Source organism: Pongo abelii, chromosome 4, assembly GCF_028885655.2.
Source record: "Pongo abelii isolate AG06213 chromosome 4, NHGRI_mPonAbe1-v2.0_pri, whole genome shotgun sequence".
Taxonomy (NCBI): Eukaryota; Metazoa; Chordata; class Mammalia; order Primates; family Hominidae; genus Pongo; species Pongo abelii.
In genome coordinates, this window is record NC_071989.2 from 119459333 (window position 1) to 119478256 (window position 18924).

An 18924-nucleotide genomic window follows, 5' to 3' on the forward strand; every position below is an offset into this window, starting at 1 on the left:
TGGTCTCATCTCGGGCAGAGCCCAAATCTTATTCTGTTTATATCCAGCAAGTACCTGGCTCACATTAGAAGTTATGAGTGTGGATGAATATCACCACCTTCTTCTTCCATACCTATCCCGACCCCCAACTGCCACCCTCCTTGCATCTGAAAAATTTCTGTACACCTTTCAGGTGTGAACTGAGATATAGCTATTTCTGGAATCCTTTCCTCACGCTGCATGGCCTCCAGAATAGATTACCCGCATTTTCTCAGAGCTCTCAGGCCATTCTTTAATACCTCTATCACATCATTTAGCACACTGTGTTGAATGTTGTCTGTCTACTTATACCAAGAGAAAGCCCATGAGTGCAGAGGCCATGTCCAGTTCACTACTGAGTGGCCAGCACATAACAGTCACTCCATAATATTTATTGAATAAATAAATTAGCAGATACATCTGTTGGAATGCATCCTCTGATTAAGTAAATGAATTATTTCACTAACTTAACATATATTGGGGAAAATTAGTAAAGTTTCTATTAACTATTCTTCATATGCCTACTACTCGTCTCTCCCTCCCACGTGAACACAGCCCCCAAGAAAATTCACTCTTCCATCAAGCCAGGCCCTGGACATTCCCACAAGAACATATTCTGAAACTCAGGCACTATCTTAGTCCTTTCAGTCTGACATAACAAAATTTCTTACACTGAGTGGCTTATAAACAACAGAAATTTATTTCTCACAGTTCTGGAGGCTGGAAAGTCCAAGATAAATGTGTCAGCAGATTCGATGTCTGCTGAGGGGCTGCCTTTTGATTCATGGATGGCACTTTCTAGCTGTGTCTGCACATGGTGGAAGGGGCAAAGAAGCTTTCTAGGGTCTCTTTTATAAAGGCATGAATCCCATTCATGAAGGTTCATCCTTCATGATAGAATCACCTCCCAAAGGCTCCACCTCCTAATACCATCACATTGGTGATTAGGTTTCAACATATGAATTTGGGGGAGACATAAACATTTAGCTCACAGTAGGCACTTAACCCTAACTTATAGCCAAATGAAAATACAGAAGATATTTAGACTGAAGCTTGAGACTACATAATAAACCAAAATATAGAGAGGAGATTCTAGTGGGTGAAGTACCTACTTTCTGAAGAGTGATGATGCCTCTAAGAACTGTGTGTTTAATAGACACCTAAGGGAGACAGCTCATGGTTGTGGAAGTTGGCTCTCTTCAACCACAAGGAGCGCCATTTGCATGAGTAGTGCCCCCTGGAAAAGTACTGCAAAGCAGCTGTGGTAAAGCTCTAGCCTGGGTGAGTGACTATGGGGAAAATCCACACTGTTTGTTGTAGGCCAGAAGGTAATTGATTTTATTCCCTTCTGGAGATAATATAAGGTTGCAAAGAAGTTTAACAGCTATTCTTCTCCATCATCTTTGTAACAACTCCCCTCTTTTAATTAAACTGGACAAAGCCAAGCTCCTGAGGCTATAGGTACAGGGCACAGAGGAGACACTAATTACATTTGTGCTGGATGATAGAGATACCGCAAAATCCACGTTTAGAGTAAGATGCAGAGAATGATGTCATGGTAGCCAAAGTCCTGAACTTACTCTGTCACAATAGTACTTCTTTTCCCCTTCCCTCATACTTGAAATGTTCAGAAAGTATAGTTGCATGAAGCATGTCAGTTAAATTTTTATAAGTAGACCGTTTAACCTAATCATGAATTGGAAAATTTTATAGTTTTGTAAGTAAATATCATAAGAAAATGATATTCAAGAACAAGTGAATAATCGTTCCCTAAGTATTGTAATCTATTTTCTTTCATTTGACCCTAGTGCTGGTAAAGTATCCCAAAAATAAAAAGATGATGAATTTGCATTGCTTACCAATGTTCTAAATAACTAAATAAGGAAAATAAGGTAATTGAAATTTTTGCCTCAATATATTGTTTCTGAATTTTAATAATTATAATCATTGAGGTCTTTTAATATATTTTATACTTTTGACATATCTGTTTTGTTCTGCTGCTTCTCACCCCCACCCCATCCCCTATTTTGGAAACATTTTATAGATTTTAAATTCAACTTTTAATACCAGCTACTTTGAGAACTTAAAACTTCTTGTCACAACATCTAAAGAAAACAGAAATCAAAGAAAAGTACTTTCTGAAAAATATGCTATTTGCGGTACCATCTAAGAAAAGTTTCTATTTAAAATGACAAACATTGTTGAAACTGTCCTTTATGTTTTGAATTGACCATTTTCAAACTTTGTGCCAGCTGAAGTCATCTTATGCAATGCTATTAGAAATGTGTTTTCTCCTGAAATTCTGGAAAGTTAGACATAGCAACAAAGTAGTTTTTCAGTCTTCCAAAAGCTTCTCATAAGACTAGACAGCGACTTGTTCTGAAAAATCAAAAACTCACTGACAATATCTACAGCAAAACCAGGTGGCAGGATATCCTCATGAAGCCTAACATACAAGTGAGTGAGGACCAACTAATGACGACAGGAAGAGCCATGTGGAATGATCACCTGTACACAAAGAAGCAAGGGAAGCAAGAAGACAAATGAGAGATCCCGAAGCAGGCAAACACTCAAGCCTCTCAAATCTTCAAGTTATTTGGAAGAAGGATAGGTCAATACAAAAAGAGAAGCTGAAATTGGGAGTAATTTTTACCATCCAAATTTCTGAAAAGTACAAGGGGTGCACCTGCAGTAAGGTCTAAAAAGCTAATTCATTGTCAAGGCCTTGTGAACTCCTGAAACAAAAATCTAAAGTCCCTTGGGGAAAAGGTTCTACACTTAGGAAAAACTGCTGGGAAGAGAATCCAAGTTAATCAGTGTAGAGACGGTAAAGGCAAGGGAATGAAGTTCCAGGGGAGGGGAAGAGATCTCAGAAAGAATGAGGGCATATTTTTGAACGCTTCATGAACATAACCAGAAACTTAAGAGCCATGAAACTAGAAAAGATATCCTGAGCTATCACTCTGTCAAAAGGTTAAGTAAACCAATTTGGCTTAAAAATGGACAGCAACAGAAAAGTATCTGAGTTAGTTCCAATAAAGAATGATTATGGGACGTGGATGGAGCTGGAGGTCAATAGAGGACAGACAATAAGGAGCAGAATAAAGTTCCTTTAGGCAGTGAAAGCATGTCAGGAAGAAACACCCATTAAAAAAATGAAAATAAGACAGTGTTACAAAATAAGCTAAAATTAAGGAAACTGTAGGACAACAATATAAATCAAAGGTAGAAAAATTCTTACATATGTATAATTGCACACCCCAAAGAAGAAAACCAAGGCAATGGAAAAAAACAAACACAAAACATTCTACTTCAAGAAAATATTCCTGAAATTTAAAAAGAATAATGAAAGCACTCTAAATTGAAAGATTATGCCACAAATCTGAATAACTAAACCCGGAGCAACTACCGTGTTTTTCATAAAACATGTCTTAAAAGACTGAAAAGAAAAATCATTGCCCACATTCATGCAAAAAGAGCAAGTCAATTATTTGGAGAAAATCAGTTTGTCATCAGATTTTTTGAAAATCACATAATGTATCAGAAGAAAATTGTCACCTACTTAAGATAATGAGGCTCTCTTTCCTCCTATTACTTTGAAATAATATTCTTTTACTTGTTGCTAATTATACAGCAATCAAGAAGTTTATCTTTTTCAAGCTGTTCTTATTTCTTCTCAATTTTTGACAGCTATATATTGTATCTGTATTGTAAGTTCATACTAGCTGGATTGCTAGTGTATTAGTCTGTTCTCACACACTATAAAGAACTACCTGAGACTGGGTGATTTATAAAGAAAAGAGGTTTAATTGACCCCCAGTTCCACATGGCTGCAGAGGTCTCGAGAAACTTAACTATCATGACTGAAGGTGAAGGGGACACGAGGCACATCTTCCCATGGCAGAGCAGGAGAGAGAGAGAGCACAAAGGGGGAAGTGCCACACACTTCAACCATAAGATCTCATGACAACTCACTCACAATCATGATAATGGCAAGGGAGAAATCCTCCCCCATGATCCAATCACCTCCCACTGGGCCCCTCCTCCAATTTGACATGAGATTTGGGTGGGAACACAAATCCAAAAAATCCAAACCATATCAGCTAGTTAATGTCAGTATTGCTGAGAGTACAGAACAAATCAAAAAAGAAGAAACTAATGTTAAAAACATGAAAACAAAAATACAAACACTCCTAAATGCAAAAAAAATTAAAATTAAAGAGGAAAAGCATATAAAATGGACCACATAGTAAAAACATATATAAAACATTTTGTGCATATTAACATGATAATATTGTTTGTCTAGGAAATGGAATATGAACGTATGTACGTATATATTTATTTTTTAATTCAAGAATAACATGTGAAATTAGAAAAATACTATCTGCCACTAAAAGTGTACTTCTAGGAGACAATGACTTATTCTAGGTCTGAGGAAGCAAATGTACCAAATAAGCCTCAGGTATTATATTATACTGGATAGAAAAATAACCACCAAAGACTTCAAAAGCCAGCTTGCATAGCCTACTACTGACCCAGGAAGAGCTAGAGCAGGTTGAAACATATCAAATATGGTTAAATCCATACTTCCAAAATGATACCAAAAAATGAACAAAAACACTAACTGGTCACTGAAAATGCTAGTGAATGAACTCATTATTTTGAAAACTGGTAAGTTAAAAAACTAATAATTTATTCCCTCTTTCCTATAAGAATTGTATTACTAGAAAATTTTTAGCTAACGAAGAAGCAGCAATGATAGATTTCACCAACTTGAAACTGCTAATGACTTGATGGATCTAGGTATTGATAATCAATTACTGTTATTGTCAACATGAAATGGAGCATAATTGAACATGCACCTTCTTGTGAAAATACACAATACTCCCTATAAAATGTATTTGCTAAAAATTCAACCTGAGTCTAATCAAGACCCTAATGCTATCCATTAATAAAAAGTACAGAGGATGGAGAAATAGCTCCAAAGACATCAAGGTGTATAATGAAATGTAATCCTCTAGAATCAAATGTGATTCTATTCCCTTGATGTCTTTGGAGGTATTTCTCTGCCCCTTTTTTTAATTAATACATAATGCTGGGGTCTTGATTAGGTTCAGATTAAATACAGAAAATGTACATATACACCATCAATACTATGTAGCCATAAAAAGAAATGAGATCATGTCCTTTGAAGGGACATGGATGGAGCTGGAGGCCATTTTCCTTAGCAAAGTAACGCAGGAACAGAAAACCAAATACCACATGTTCTCACTAAGTGATGAGAGGACATGGACACAGAGAGGAACAACACACACTGGGGCCTATAGGAGGGTGGAGGGTGGGAGGAAGGAGAGAGAAGATCAGGAAAAATAACTTATGGGTACTAGGGTTAATACCTGGGTGATGAAATAACCTGTACAAGAAAGCCCCATCACAGAAGTTTCTGTAACAAACTTGCCCATGTACTTCTGAACTTAAAATAAAAGTTTTTTTTGTTTGTTTTTTTTTTAAAGAATCACATTACCAAGCAGAGAAACTCTAAAGATCAAGTGACCAGCTTTCCAAAAAGAAATGCAGCAAAAGTGAAACAGAGATGGAGAAGGGATAAAAGGGAAGGATGGAAAAAGAGAAAGCGGGTTGGTGGGGGGAAGAGAGAGAGAGAGGGAGAAAATACTGGTTAAAAAAGAATAAGAGATATACTAACCAATCAAGTTTCATGGACCTTATTTGGATACTTATTCAAACAAGTAATTTAACATGTTTCAGACAATTAGAAATTTGAAACACTGCATATTTGATAATATTAAGAAATTAATTATAGGTATGATACTGGAATTATTACTATGATTTTTAGAGGGTCCTTTATCTTTTAGAGATAACCTCCTTAAATATTTACAAATGAAATTATATAATGTCTGATGCGTGCTTCAAAATAATAAGGAAGGAGTGGAAGTAATTAAGCAGATAAAACTTCATGAATTTATAAATAAAGCTATGTGACAATTACATGGGGGTGTTTCGTTGCATAATATCTACTGGCATATGTTTAAAATGATTCGCAAAACAAAGCTTAAAACAGACAAAGTGTTTTTTCCTCAAATGCAATGGATAGTTCAAGCCAAGGAAAAATAAAAGTATTTCATTTTCCTAAGTAAACTCAAAGATTTTTGGAGTGTCAGTTTGTGGAAATCTTTCCCATGGTAGTATGGTAGCTTGTTTCAATTGTTTATGTGCACCATCTTTAACATTAATTTACTTAACTTCTTTTAATATCCATTCTTCTGAATGAATGTGCCTGAGAAGTATTTCCTTCATTTTTGTTCCAGGATTGTGGAAAAGGGATATTACAGTGAGCGAGATGCTGCAGATGCTGTTAAACAAATCCTGGAGGCAGTTGCTGTAAGTATGAAGTAACAGCAATGGTGTAACTCTTAGTCATCTCTTCCTTTTACAGAATCATCATTTAAGAAATGCGTATCTGTGATAAGCCATACATTTTACAGCATAAAGTTGTGAAATATTTATTAGAAAATGTGTGGAATAAGGTGGGCATAGTGGCTCAAGCCTGTAATCTCAGCACTTTGGGAAGCTGAGGCAGGCAGATCACTTAAGGTCAGGAGTTCCAGACCAGCCTTGCCAACATGGTGAAACGCCATATCTAATAAAAATAAAAAAATTAGCTGGGTATGGTGACGCACACCTATAATTCCAACTACTTCGGAGGCTGAAGCACAAGGATTGCTTGAACTCGGGAGGTGGGGGGTTGCAGTGAGCCAAGGTCACGCCACTGTACTCAAGCCTGGGCGAGAGAGAGAGACCCTGTCTCAAAAAAAAAAAAAAAAAGAAAAAGAAAAAAGAAAAGAAAGAAAATGTATAGAATAAATTTGTATTTTCTATTGATGACTCAAAGTCTGAAAGATGCAGTCCTCTATATAATGCCATAAGTGTGTTAAATTAATTTCCATTCTATTATTATGAGACCAAATGAGACTTTGGTGCCTTTAGTTGTTCTTTAACTCTTTTTGTGTGTGTGTGTGTGTGTATGTGTGTGTGTGTTCTTATCTTTTTATTTATTAATTAATTAATTTATTTATTATTATTATACTTTAGGTTTTAGGGTACATGTGCGCAATGTGCAGGTTAGTTACATATGTATACGTGTGCCATGCTGGTGCGCTGCACCCACTAACTCGTCATCTAGCATTAGGTATATCTCCCAATGCTATCCCTCCCCCCTCCCCCCACCCCACAACAGTCCCCAGAGTGTGTTCTTTAACTCTTTCTTTCCCATTTCTTGAGTTTGTTTCTTCATTGCTTTTGTTTTTTAATTTGGTAGAGATGTGGAAGAGGGTTGAATGTGATATAGACCTTGGAGCATAGAGATTATTGACTTTTCTTTCCAGAAAAGAAATGAGTGAATTAGAAAGAAAGAGTGTAGCAGTTTTTTTAAGGAAGAAACATAAGTTAATGTTTTAAATTGGAACACAAGTTTTGTAAGTTAATGGTGGAAATAAATACATACACATTTACAAAAATACATACCGTTGAGAGGCTCTTTTGGGTTGCATTAAGCAGGTAATATTTGCCACATCAGACACAACTGGCTAAAAGCTTCCCATGTATTTAATTTTGTCTAATACGTACTGGAACACTTTGGTGATTCATTTATTGAATATGAAACCAGAACAAATTATTATTTGAACATTCAAGACAGGGCCCAAGGAGGGGTATTTATCAGGATCAGTTAAAGAGACAAATCTATAAAATATATCCAGAATTAAGATATACTCTTATTCGGAGTTAGTTATTTAACTAAAATCATTATCCAATACCTTGAGAAGTCAGCCACAGTGACAGAAACACAGGTCCTATGAGTTTTACCCACATCAAAAACAGGAAGGAGGGAAGGAAAGAGGAAGGGAGGAAGAGAGGAGGGAGGACTCTGATATCTAACTAGCCTTTGTACCAATGATGAAAAGGAAAAAATAACCTTTGCATAAGGCTTCTAGAAATAGCCAATTGAACCAAATTTGTTATTGAGCTATTAACACCAATCTTAATTGGCTTTATAGCCCAGTCCTTCCAAACTATTTATTCCCATAAAAGTGTTTTGATCTTTTTGCTATGGTGAGGGATGAAAAGTTTGAAATGGTAGTGAATAAAACCTGGAGAGGATGCCAACACAGCTTCTGATTATATAAATATTGAATATCAAATTCATCTTCTCACTGTACCCAAATAGCCACCCCATTTCAGATTTTCATCACACATAACATATTTACCAATTCTGGTTTCCTAGGTTTGCACACTAGGTAATGGGTTTCAACTCTTCCATTTTCTTATCTTACATAGACCTTTCCAACTTCAGTTGAATCTTTCTTCAAATGTGCATAAACTTAATCCTGTTCTCCATCATTCTATGACTGTTGCTGGCATGCTTTAAAAAAAGAAAGAAGAAGCACTTGAATTGCCATATTCTTTTTTTTTTTTTTTTTTTTTGAGATGGAGTCTCGCTCTGTCACCCAGGCTGGAGTGCAATGGCTTGATCTTGGCTCACTGCAACCTCTGCCTCCCGGGTTGAAGCGATTCTCCTGCCTCAGCCTCCCAAGTAGCTAGGACTATAGGTGTGTGCTACCATGCCTGGCTAATTTTTGTATTTTTAGTAGAGATGGGGTTTTACCACATTAGCCAGGCTGGCCTCGAACTCCTGACCTCAGGAAATCCGCCCACCTCGGCCTCCCAAAGTGCTGGAATTACAGGCGTGAGCCACCGCACCCAGCCACAATTCCTATTCCTAAATATATAAGTCTAGAATCATCTCTTGCAATCATTATTTTTATTTTGTTACTTCTCCATTTAATAATGGCAGTTTTATACTTTTCTTAAATACCCATTTTAAAACTTCATTTCTTGTTATTATACATAATAAATTAATCAAGTAAACTTGCTGGCCATAGCCCACTATCACTTTACCTGAATCAGTCAGGCAGCTGGTATAGCAGTTAAGAATACTTTGGCAGTGAGACAGAGCTAGGTTTGGTTTTTAGATGTGTGAACTTGGACATGTCACTAAATATCTTTGAGCCTCAATTTAGTCTTGTAAAGTAGACATAGCAATTAACCTAACAGGATTGTGGAAAAGATTAAATGAGGTAACTTGTGGAAATCATAGCAATGTTCATAAAAGAGGGAAAAGAGGATAATCAACTTCATACTCAGTACATTCATTTAAAGATTTATTAGATGTTGTAGATGTATACAGATACACTTACTCCCCAGCTAAGTACAAAAAACAAAAATAATTTTGTAATATTATACTCATTGATCTAGGTGCTGATTGCACAGAAAAGTTCAGTTTGTAAAAATTCAGTACACTTACAGGTACTTTTCTATTCGTATATTACACCAATAGAAAGTTTAAAAAGAAATTGCGCTGAAATTTTAGTATGTTTGTATGGTTATAACAGGTAATAAATCCTCAAGTCAGCATGCTATGTGCGTGTGTGTGTGTGTGTATGTTTGCAGTTTACCCAACTGGATTCATGTACTTTTTCATGTTTCTAGTTCTATCACATACTGTTGTCTAACAGGCAGATTTCTTTTTTCCTTTCTGGGACAGTAGCACATTATTCTCTGATATCACATGAGACAGTGGGTAGAGAATGTGACAATGAGGGGAAAGGGACATGTGCTTCTCCAGTCTACCGCCCTCCTCTTTTTATGCTATTCTACTGACAAAACATTATATCTAAATGAAGTAATCTTCAAAATAATTGTTCTGAGTGATCTTTATTTGCTTCTCTATATGCGAGTAACAGAATGCATATATCAGAAAGAGTGTACTGTAAGGCTACAGAGGTATGTAAAGACAGCCAGCAGCCTGGACACTGGGCAGAACTCTTCCCCCACTGCTGCTTTTTTCTCATCACCTGCTTCCCTCTGCTCTCTTCCAACCAATATTCTCTACTTCTTAGATTCACAAAGTGACATACGGTCAACTTAACCATCTTGCATTAGCATATTAAAGTAAAAACCTAAATCTGACTCAAAATGAAGACAAATATCATTTGATCTTAATTTCAAAATTCAGAACAGAAGCCACATGTGGCTCAACTTGACTCAGGCTTCCTTCCCTAGTCCAGTCAGCTGTGGATGGGGTGTGAATTGTGCAGTATAAATGTGGCTGACCAGGACTGGGGATAAGGGGGATTGTTCTAAGGGAAAGACAATAGTTTCTTTTGAACTAGGCTGCCACACCAAAAGGCATACCTTCTTCTACTCTCTATTCTGGTGCTTTTTTTTGCTTTTACTCTTTCTTCATGTTTCTCTCCATTCCTGAATTATCATTACATCCTAGGTGCAGTTTTGAATGACAGTCTGTTGTTTGTCAGAAAACCATGATTTCACTTGGAATATGATTTCATTTTGGCGGAAGCCCTACTTGTTTATCATGTAGGAATTAACTTTTCTATGACCAAATTTAGTCACTCCTCACATTCCCACATTTCCGTCTTTGTAATTCAAGCTGTTTTCAGTAGGTGTATCTTCCTGATTCTCTCATTCACTGATACCAGCAAAAAACTCTTAAAGGTTCCCTCCATCTTCTTCATCTTGGTAAATGGCACTACCATTCAGCAATTGTTTGCTAAAACCTAGAATTAACCTCACGTCCAAATAATCGCAGATAATAATCAACAGGTCCAGTCGGTCTATCTCCAAATTATAACCCAAATTTGACCATTTTTCTTCATCTTCACTAACCCATAGCCCTAGTTTCAGTCTGCATAATCTCTCACTCAGACTGCTATGAAACCTACTTCCACTCCATTCCCCTCACATTAGCCGGTTATTATTTAAATCATACATCAATTATATCATTTCAATGCTTACACCAGCAGCGGCGTCCCATTGAAAGTAAAAAAAAAAAAATCAAAATGCCTTAACATATCCTAGGATGTCCTGCATATTCAGGTTCCTTCTCATCACCCCAACATCACTGCCTACACTACACTTGAGCTACACTGGCCTTGTTTTCTGACCCTCAGAAAGGTCTCAGTTAATTCCCATCTCAGAGTATTGTCATTTCCCTGCCTGGGGAGCTCTTCATATCTTTCTATGGCTCACTTCTCTACTTCTTCCAGGTCTCTGCTGAAGTGTGACTTCTCCAGCAGGACCTTCCCTGACCACTCTACCTAAAATAATAACCACCACTACCTCTCCAAGCCATCTTAGTTTCTGTTACCATGTGGTATGTCTTTTTGCACTTATAATTATTTAAAATTGAACAGTATTTTGTCTGTTTTGTGTTTATTATCTCTCCATAAAAGTAGGAACTTTGTGCTGTTCACCTTTATATTCCCAGAGTCCAAAACAGTATGTGACAAAGTAGGAGCTCAATAAACACTTACTGAATAAGTAAATGGAAATTGATGAAAACATGAAGAACGAGCCATCATTCTGTATTTTTTCTTTCTGGATAACGAGCCATGTACTAAACATCTTTACTGTTATTTTTCTACTCATTTCATAGGAGACAAAGCTTTATAACTTACTTTTGTGAATGAGATTCTTTTTGTTTCCTTACTACTGTTTCATTCTTTCCTGTCATTTAAAACTCACCTTCTTCAGTACGTTCTTTCTTTGCCTCCATCCGTTCAGATCAGCTCTTGACTCTTTAGGAGGCTTATTAAAGTGGGTATGCCTCAATATAGTAATAGCTCATGTAGCTGACTGGGAAACTCTCTTATTCAATTGGTGAAAAATGGATGTTCTCAGCATCAGAATTTTCCACCTGTTGGAGTTATACCAGTTAAGAAATAAAAGAGTCCAAGAAGGAATGTTCCAGATAGCGGTGCCCCACATAACAGAAGGATAAGAGTTCCTAGAACTCTGACTCAAGTCTGTAAAGATAAATTAATTAACCTATAGCTAATCCTACATTTAAAAAGAAATTGTTGAGGGTTTTTTGTTTTTGTTTTCGTCACTAAGTTCCAGTTTAGGAGCTAACACATTCAAGTCAAATGTTCCTTAAAAGAAGCTTTATAAAAATCAGATTTTCTCTGATTATTGCAATTAAGGGTTAACTTAAAGAAAAAAAATTAATTTCCCTAAGAGTTCCACAGGTAGAAAGCAAAGCAATTTAAAACTTGCCAGAAATGGCTGGCATTTATGAAATAGTTTATTGTCAATTACACAGCTATACATAGCTATAAAAATTGGGACAGGTGGGAACTCAGAGTAATCAGTGGTACATCTCGCATTTCCTCTAGATAACTTATATCTAGGCTGGTTGTTGAAAGCATAGAAGCAGAAAACTTAAAGATTGAAAAGTTCTTGGGAAATATAATGCAGGTATAATTATACTCCTTACGTAACATAACTTGCAATCCTTCCCTCCCTCCCCATTCCATCCTAATTCTTGCCCCACATATTTTACAGTATTTCTCTGACTTTAACCTTGCTCCTTCTGCTTTTCTGGCTTTAAATAGCTTTCGTGAAAGCTTTTAAAGTGTGTTTGAAAGATGTTTCCCTCTTTGGATTTGAATTCATTCAGTCAGTCCTCGAGAGCAGACACTTAAGTCCTCTTGAGTATTCTCTCTTCTTGAAATGAATTCCAATGGTCCAAAGTTAAATGGTCTAGGTCAGTCTGGACATTCTGGAAGGGTCATTCTGTAGTAGCACAATACCAAGCCCCTTTTCCATGGACTTGTAGGGATAATTAGGGAGTATTCCCTCTCCTCTGATATCTAATACTGCTGCCACCACCTTCAGTTCTTTCTTCGTCACCACTGACACCTGAGTGTTTCTCTATTTCCGAAACATCATCATCCCCTACATTATCCCCCACTGATACAGCCTTTCTTCCTTTTTTCTAGCTACAGTTCTCTTTTGTATGTCTTAATTTCAAAGTGTGACTTTGGAGCCTAGAGAAATTTGTACATGTAGAACATAGTACTGCTCTGCTCTTCTCTCTTCTCTCTTCTCTTCTCTTCCTTTTTTTGAGACAGAGTCTTGCTCTGTCACCCAGGCTGGAGTGCAGTGGTGTGATCTTGGCCCACTGCAAGCTCTGCCTCCTGGGTTCAAACAATTCTCCTGCCTCAGCCTCCCAAGTAGCTGGGATTACAGGCATATGACACCACGCCTGGCTAATTTTTGTATTTTTAGTAGAGACAGGATTTCACTATGTAGGCCAGGCTGTCAGTACTGCATTTCTTCAGGTACTACAAGGAAATGGGTGAGTAACTATTAAATCTATTTGCTGTTGTATAACATAGCTTTTTGGTTAGGATTGTGTTACAGACTGTGATGATGGTGGTGAAGAGTTACAACCAGAAGAATCTAACCCTTTAAAAGTCAATATGGTATCTGAGCATAAAAAAAAAAATAGAAAATGGACATTATTATAGAGAGGCAAGAAAAGATGAAATTGCAAAAGCTCCTTTTGATTAAAAAAAATTAACCTGTAACTCACTCTCTAAAACAGGAACAGATTTAGCTTTTTATATAGAAAATCAATTGATAATGAATTGGTGACTAGATACTCAAAAACTGAAAAGGCAAAAGAGGAACACTAAACTAAGTTATTGTGTGTGGAGGACGTGTGACAGCTTCAGGAAACAGCTACCCCTAGGACTGGGGGAACAAAATGAAGAGGTTAAAATTATTAAAACGTAGAGGATTGAAGGAGGTTCTCTATGGACTTGTGAAGAGGGCTCCCTGTTTGGCTGGTGTAGGTGGCTCGGACCTCAGAGGAATTTCCCATGACGCTGGACCTCAGGTCTCTGAGGATGATGCTCCAGCCAGCCAGTGCTGGTATTGCTGTTGAGAGGCACCGAGACTGGTTCTGTTTGAGTTGCAAAAGCTGCAAACTGGATTCAACTGTTGTTCCTGGAAGGACCTGCCACTGCAGGGTGAAAGAGTGCCTCCAGAGAGACATAGGAATAACAAGCAGAAAATCAGACTCAGAAAGCAAACAGGAAGGAGCAATCCCTTCTTTCTCTTCTAGCCTGCCACTCTCTCTCCCTCATGCCCTCTCATGGCAGATCCAAATAGAGAGCCAACTGGAGAAGGAGAAGTGTGGCTTGAAATTTCAATCTCAGCATCATAAAGTGGAAGAATGGGTTTTAGGTTTGGAGACAATAGCTTAATAAATTGTACAGGATGTTATTCAAAAACAAAAATAAATTATCGGTTTCTGTTTTTATTCAGAGTCTTCCAAAATGTTCATAGTCTACTAAAGTGCATGAAATGGTTCTAGAGTTCAGTGAAATCAAAATAAGAGAAGTAATACAAAAATAAACTACTGTCTGTATTTAATACTGAGTATTATGCTTAATGATGTTTATCCATTTAACAGGCATTATATTATTCAACCTTACATTATCTGACACATTAAAACCATCTTCCACTTCGACCTCTTATTCCTCATTGGCAGAAAGGCGATCTCCCTTGTAGGAAGATGGAAAGTACCAGAACTTATCCTCCTAGCCTCCCTTGCAGCTAGGGTAAGGTCATATTACCTGACTTTGCCCAGTGAGTTCCTTGGGACAGTTTGCTCATGAGTTTTGGGAAAAATTTTCTCTTAGTAAAGGAGACTCAAGGGAAGAAAAGCCATTTCTCCTTTTCACTGGCCTGGCTGGGTCTGCATATGATGCTGGGAACTGCTTTTGCTATCTTGTAATTATGAAGAGAAACATAAGTCATCCTGAGGAAGGCAGAGAAGAAAGATGACACCATTGGAATTCTCCAACTTCTTGATATCTCAGGAGGATAAATAGTTTCTCAATATTTCGGTTTTAAATTATATGCCCTGTTACTTGAAGCAATAAGATACTGAACCGTTTTTTCAATAAACTTTTTGAGTATATGCTAACAATTTTTCTGTGGTCAGAGCAAGCTGTATAATTTTCCATCCATTTAAACATAACAGAAAGAGCATACTTCTAAATAAAAAGATTCTGGTCCCACAAATTTCTAAAAACTGATTTTCACTGAATATCAAAGATGCACCCACATATTGCTAAATCAGGATTAAGTATGATTTGAAGGGACAATGAAGTTTAAGGGTTTTGAAAATAAAATTGCTTTTGACACTTGTTTTTTGTTTCTATGAATGTCATTCCTGCTTGAGTCCACTTCTTGTCAGTTAATAGGTTCAGAGAGTTTAAGTACGTAATGAAAGGTTAAAACAGAAAATGCAAGTTTTTTTGTTGTTTGTTTAAAACCTGTCGGTTCCTATGGTGTTTTCATTTCTTTCTCTGGAGACTTGTTTCTTGCTGCTCAGGTTTGAGCACTGATCTTTGGAGGACAGATTTTAATTAATACAAAGTTTTAAGAGTTGAAGCACTAAAATGATAATTTTACCTCTAAAAAGTAAAAGTGGTTTAATTCATATTAAGAATTGAGAGATCACAGTTCCCAGAGAAGAAATAACAAGCTGTTCTCTTAATGTTATAATATTTTGATTTATAGACATAGAATACAGTAGACTAGTGGCCCAATCAGAGCATAGACATTTTATCAGAAATTTTGGAACAGAAAAATAATCTACATTCTGAAATTACAGTGCAATATTGGGACACGAGGATCTAAAAACAATTCCTGGGCAGGGGAGGGGATTTCCTTCTCATTAAATGTTTCTGCACACCATTATCACTAATGATAATGATATCAAAATTTTACTGAATTTTGCCTACATGGACTTTCCTCTTTTGATTCTCAAGTGAGCCACAATAAATTCTGGAGCATGTGTCTAGGAATTTTCTGATCGTCTTTGTTAACTTAAAAATCACTCAATCTATAAATTTGGAAAGGAGCCTATATTTCTTATAAAAGGTTACAGGCTGTAGGGTGACCCTTTGACAGGTTGGGAAGTGCAGCCAGTGCAGCCTGCAGCAGAGCCTATTAGCAGGCATTTTGAAGGAGGAGGAGTCGGGGTAGGAATTTTATGTTGAATGGGTTGGCTAAGCATACATATTTAACATGGTACAGTAGGAGTTATGAATATTTATGAAGACAGTCTTAACATATGCATATTGAACAAACATGCATGTTACATGTGGCCCATGTTCACTTTGGGATGGAGACTTAACAACTAAATGTATCACAATTGGGCCCTAAATGCCAATAGGCACTTGGGACACAAGGACACTCAAGTGTGCAGCCTCTGTAAACCAGCTAGAACCAGTCCATGGTCAGTTCTTATCTGGAGAAAGTTACTGAAATCAGTCTCTTGTAATTATAGCTGGTGGAACAGGGGCTGAGGGTCAGTTAATCAGTGCCTAGTGGAGCTGCAGTTGTTCGAACATTGCTTATCTCAAGGTCAGTGCTTGTTTAGCTGCTAGAGAAAAAGAAAAACCTTGTGGCAGATAGAACATGGTTCATTATTTAAGTGTGGGGATACATGACTTAACTCTTGTCTGTCATGGCCTTAGGTCCTGTTTATAAGTTGGTATTTCATTGCCACAAAGAGTCTGTTTCGTCAGTCTGAAGATCTCTATTTTAACATGAATGCTGGTCGGTTGTTGTGTCTAAACTGCAAAAGGGAGGAAGTATAATGAGTCATGTTTGACCTCCTGTCCCATCATAACCAAGAACTCAGTTGTTAAGGTTTTTCTGGGGTCTCCTTTGCCGAAAGGAGGTTCGTTTAGTTGGTTGGGGACTTCGTATGTTATTCTTAGCTTACACCATATACAAAATATTATTTTGATGATTATAGTCTAGATGACTTTTGTTGTTTGGGTGTTTTGTTAATGTTGGATAAGATCAACAATTCAATTCAACAATTACTGATTCCCTAGTTTATTCCAGACTTTGTTCTAGACTTTGAGATACAGAGGTCAAGAAACTCAACAATAAACTGGGTAGATAGACACATAAACACATGGCTACAAGATGGTAAAAGTGCACTTAGTGATTCAAAGGCATCAGAGAGGGAATACGCTATTTGATGTATCTAGAGAGAAACTGAGTCAGAAAATATCTTGCCAGAGAAAGTTGTATCTGAATTGGAGTTTAAAAGAAAATTTGGCCGGGTGTGGTGACTCACGCCTGTAATCCCAGCACTTTGGGAGGCCAAGGCGGGCGGATCACAAGGTCAAGAAATTGAGACCATCCTGGCCAACGTGGTGAAACCCCATCTCTACTAAAAATACAAAAATTAGCTGGGCGTGGTGGTGCACGCCTATAGTTCCAGCTACTCAGGAGGTTGAGGAAGGAGAATCATTTGAACCTGGGAGGCAGAGGTTGCAGTGAGCTGAGATTGCACCACCGCACTCCAGTCTGGCGACAGAGCAAGACTGCATCTCAAAACAAAACAAAACAAAACAAAAAGGAAGTTTATTGTTTAATTAACAGCCAGTATGAAAGAAAAGGAATTTCCATAATACTCCTTTTTTCCATATTTAGGGAACATAATAAAGGTACAAAGGCACAAACTCTGGTCTTTAGTTATTTCTTTAAAGTAAGGTACATATGGTGAGAACCAAGGCTTAAAAAGACAGGGAGACCGGCCTGGAGGGGCTCAGGTGACTTACTAAAATGGTTCACATGCTTCTGCAGATGAAGAGGTCCTGAGGGACTTTTGCTATAAGACCATCACCCTGATGGCAGCATGAAGTCCGAAAGCAGTGGAGAGGATATTAAAAATGGCCAGTCAAGAAATGAAAAGCACTACCTTCCCCTCAAAAAGAATAGTTTTTGAGTATATGAATGAAATTTGCTAACCAACTAAGCTCAAAATTTCCCTTAGATCTTCACTGTCAAGATCTATGAGTGTTACATATATGAAGACTTGGGTATAATGAAAAATAATTTAAAGTAGGGAACTGCAGATAGCAGGACTTAGAGGATCAATAAGAACTTTTCATCAAACTCTCTCACCTTTATTAACACTTAGCATTACATTCTTTTTTTTGTCACTTCTCTGCCTACTTCCTTTATAAAATTTTATCCCATTCTCTTCTGTCTGGTCTAATAGTTCCTCTAATTACCTCTTTCTCTTCCACTCCTGTTTCCTTCTCCTAATTTATTTTCTCTCTCTCTCTCTCTCTCTCTCTCTTTCTTTCTTACTTTTTTGGTTTTTGAGACAGAGTCTTGCTCTTGTCACCCAGGCTGGAGTGCAGTGGCATGATATCTTGGCTCACTGCAACTTCCGCTTCCCCGGGTTCAAGCAATTCTCCTGCCTCAGCCTGCTGAGTAGCTGGGACTACAGGTGCCCGACACCACACCTGGCTAATTTTTGTATTTTTAGTAGAGACGAGGTTTCACCACGTTGGCCAGGCTGGTCTCAAACTCCTGACCTCTGATGATCCACCTGCCTTGGCCTCCCAAAGTGCTGGGATTACAGGTGAGCCTCCATACCTGGCCAATTTTTTTCTTTTTATGCTCTTCTTTTTCCTTTGCTTTATTTGAGAACTAATGATGAATTAAAGAACAATAAAAATAACAAACATTTTTAAAGACCCACTAAAGCATCTAGACCAGATGACTCTGGGCTCACTTTGCACACAACATGAATTCTAGGTCCCGAGGAGAGCTACTGAAAGTAAATGCAAGACACTCTCTTTCTGAAAGGTGATAAAAAGAAGGATAATAAAGCAACATCTAACTTATTTATCTTCCTTGGAAGAAAATACCTCAAGGAAATGCCTCAGGATTAAGATGAGTGTCTTCACTTTTGCAAAAACTCATTAAAGTGCCATGAACATGAGGTTATTTAATAGATATGACTTGCCTCTTCTTTGATATCCTTGGATTATGATCTTTAGAAGTTAATTCACCAGCTATTCTGTTAGGTTTCAGTTGATGTAATTATCAGAATCATAGGCTTTGAAGTAGGAGAATTAGACAGCCTCAAATCAGGATGGGAAATACGTCTAGTTAATAGTGGCAGCATGAAAGAAAAAC

General features: G+C 37.4%; 1 protein-coding gene across 2 annotated transcripts in view; it reads left to right on the forward strand.

Annotated features, from left to right (window-relative positions):
- Nucleotides 1-18924, forward strand: part of CAMK4 (calcium/calmodulin dependent protein kinase IV) — a 256607-nt gene that overhangs the window by 161947 nt on the left and 75736 nt on the right. For both annotated transcript variants that reach the window (XM_009240947.3, XM_054555812.1), the window contains exon 5: nt 6345-6417. In XM_009240947.3, the coding sequence (XP_009239222.1) occupies nt 6345-6417 (73 nt within the window). The remainder of the gene's footprint in view (nt 1-6344; nt 6418-18924) is intronic.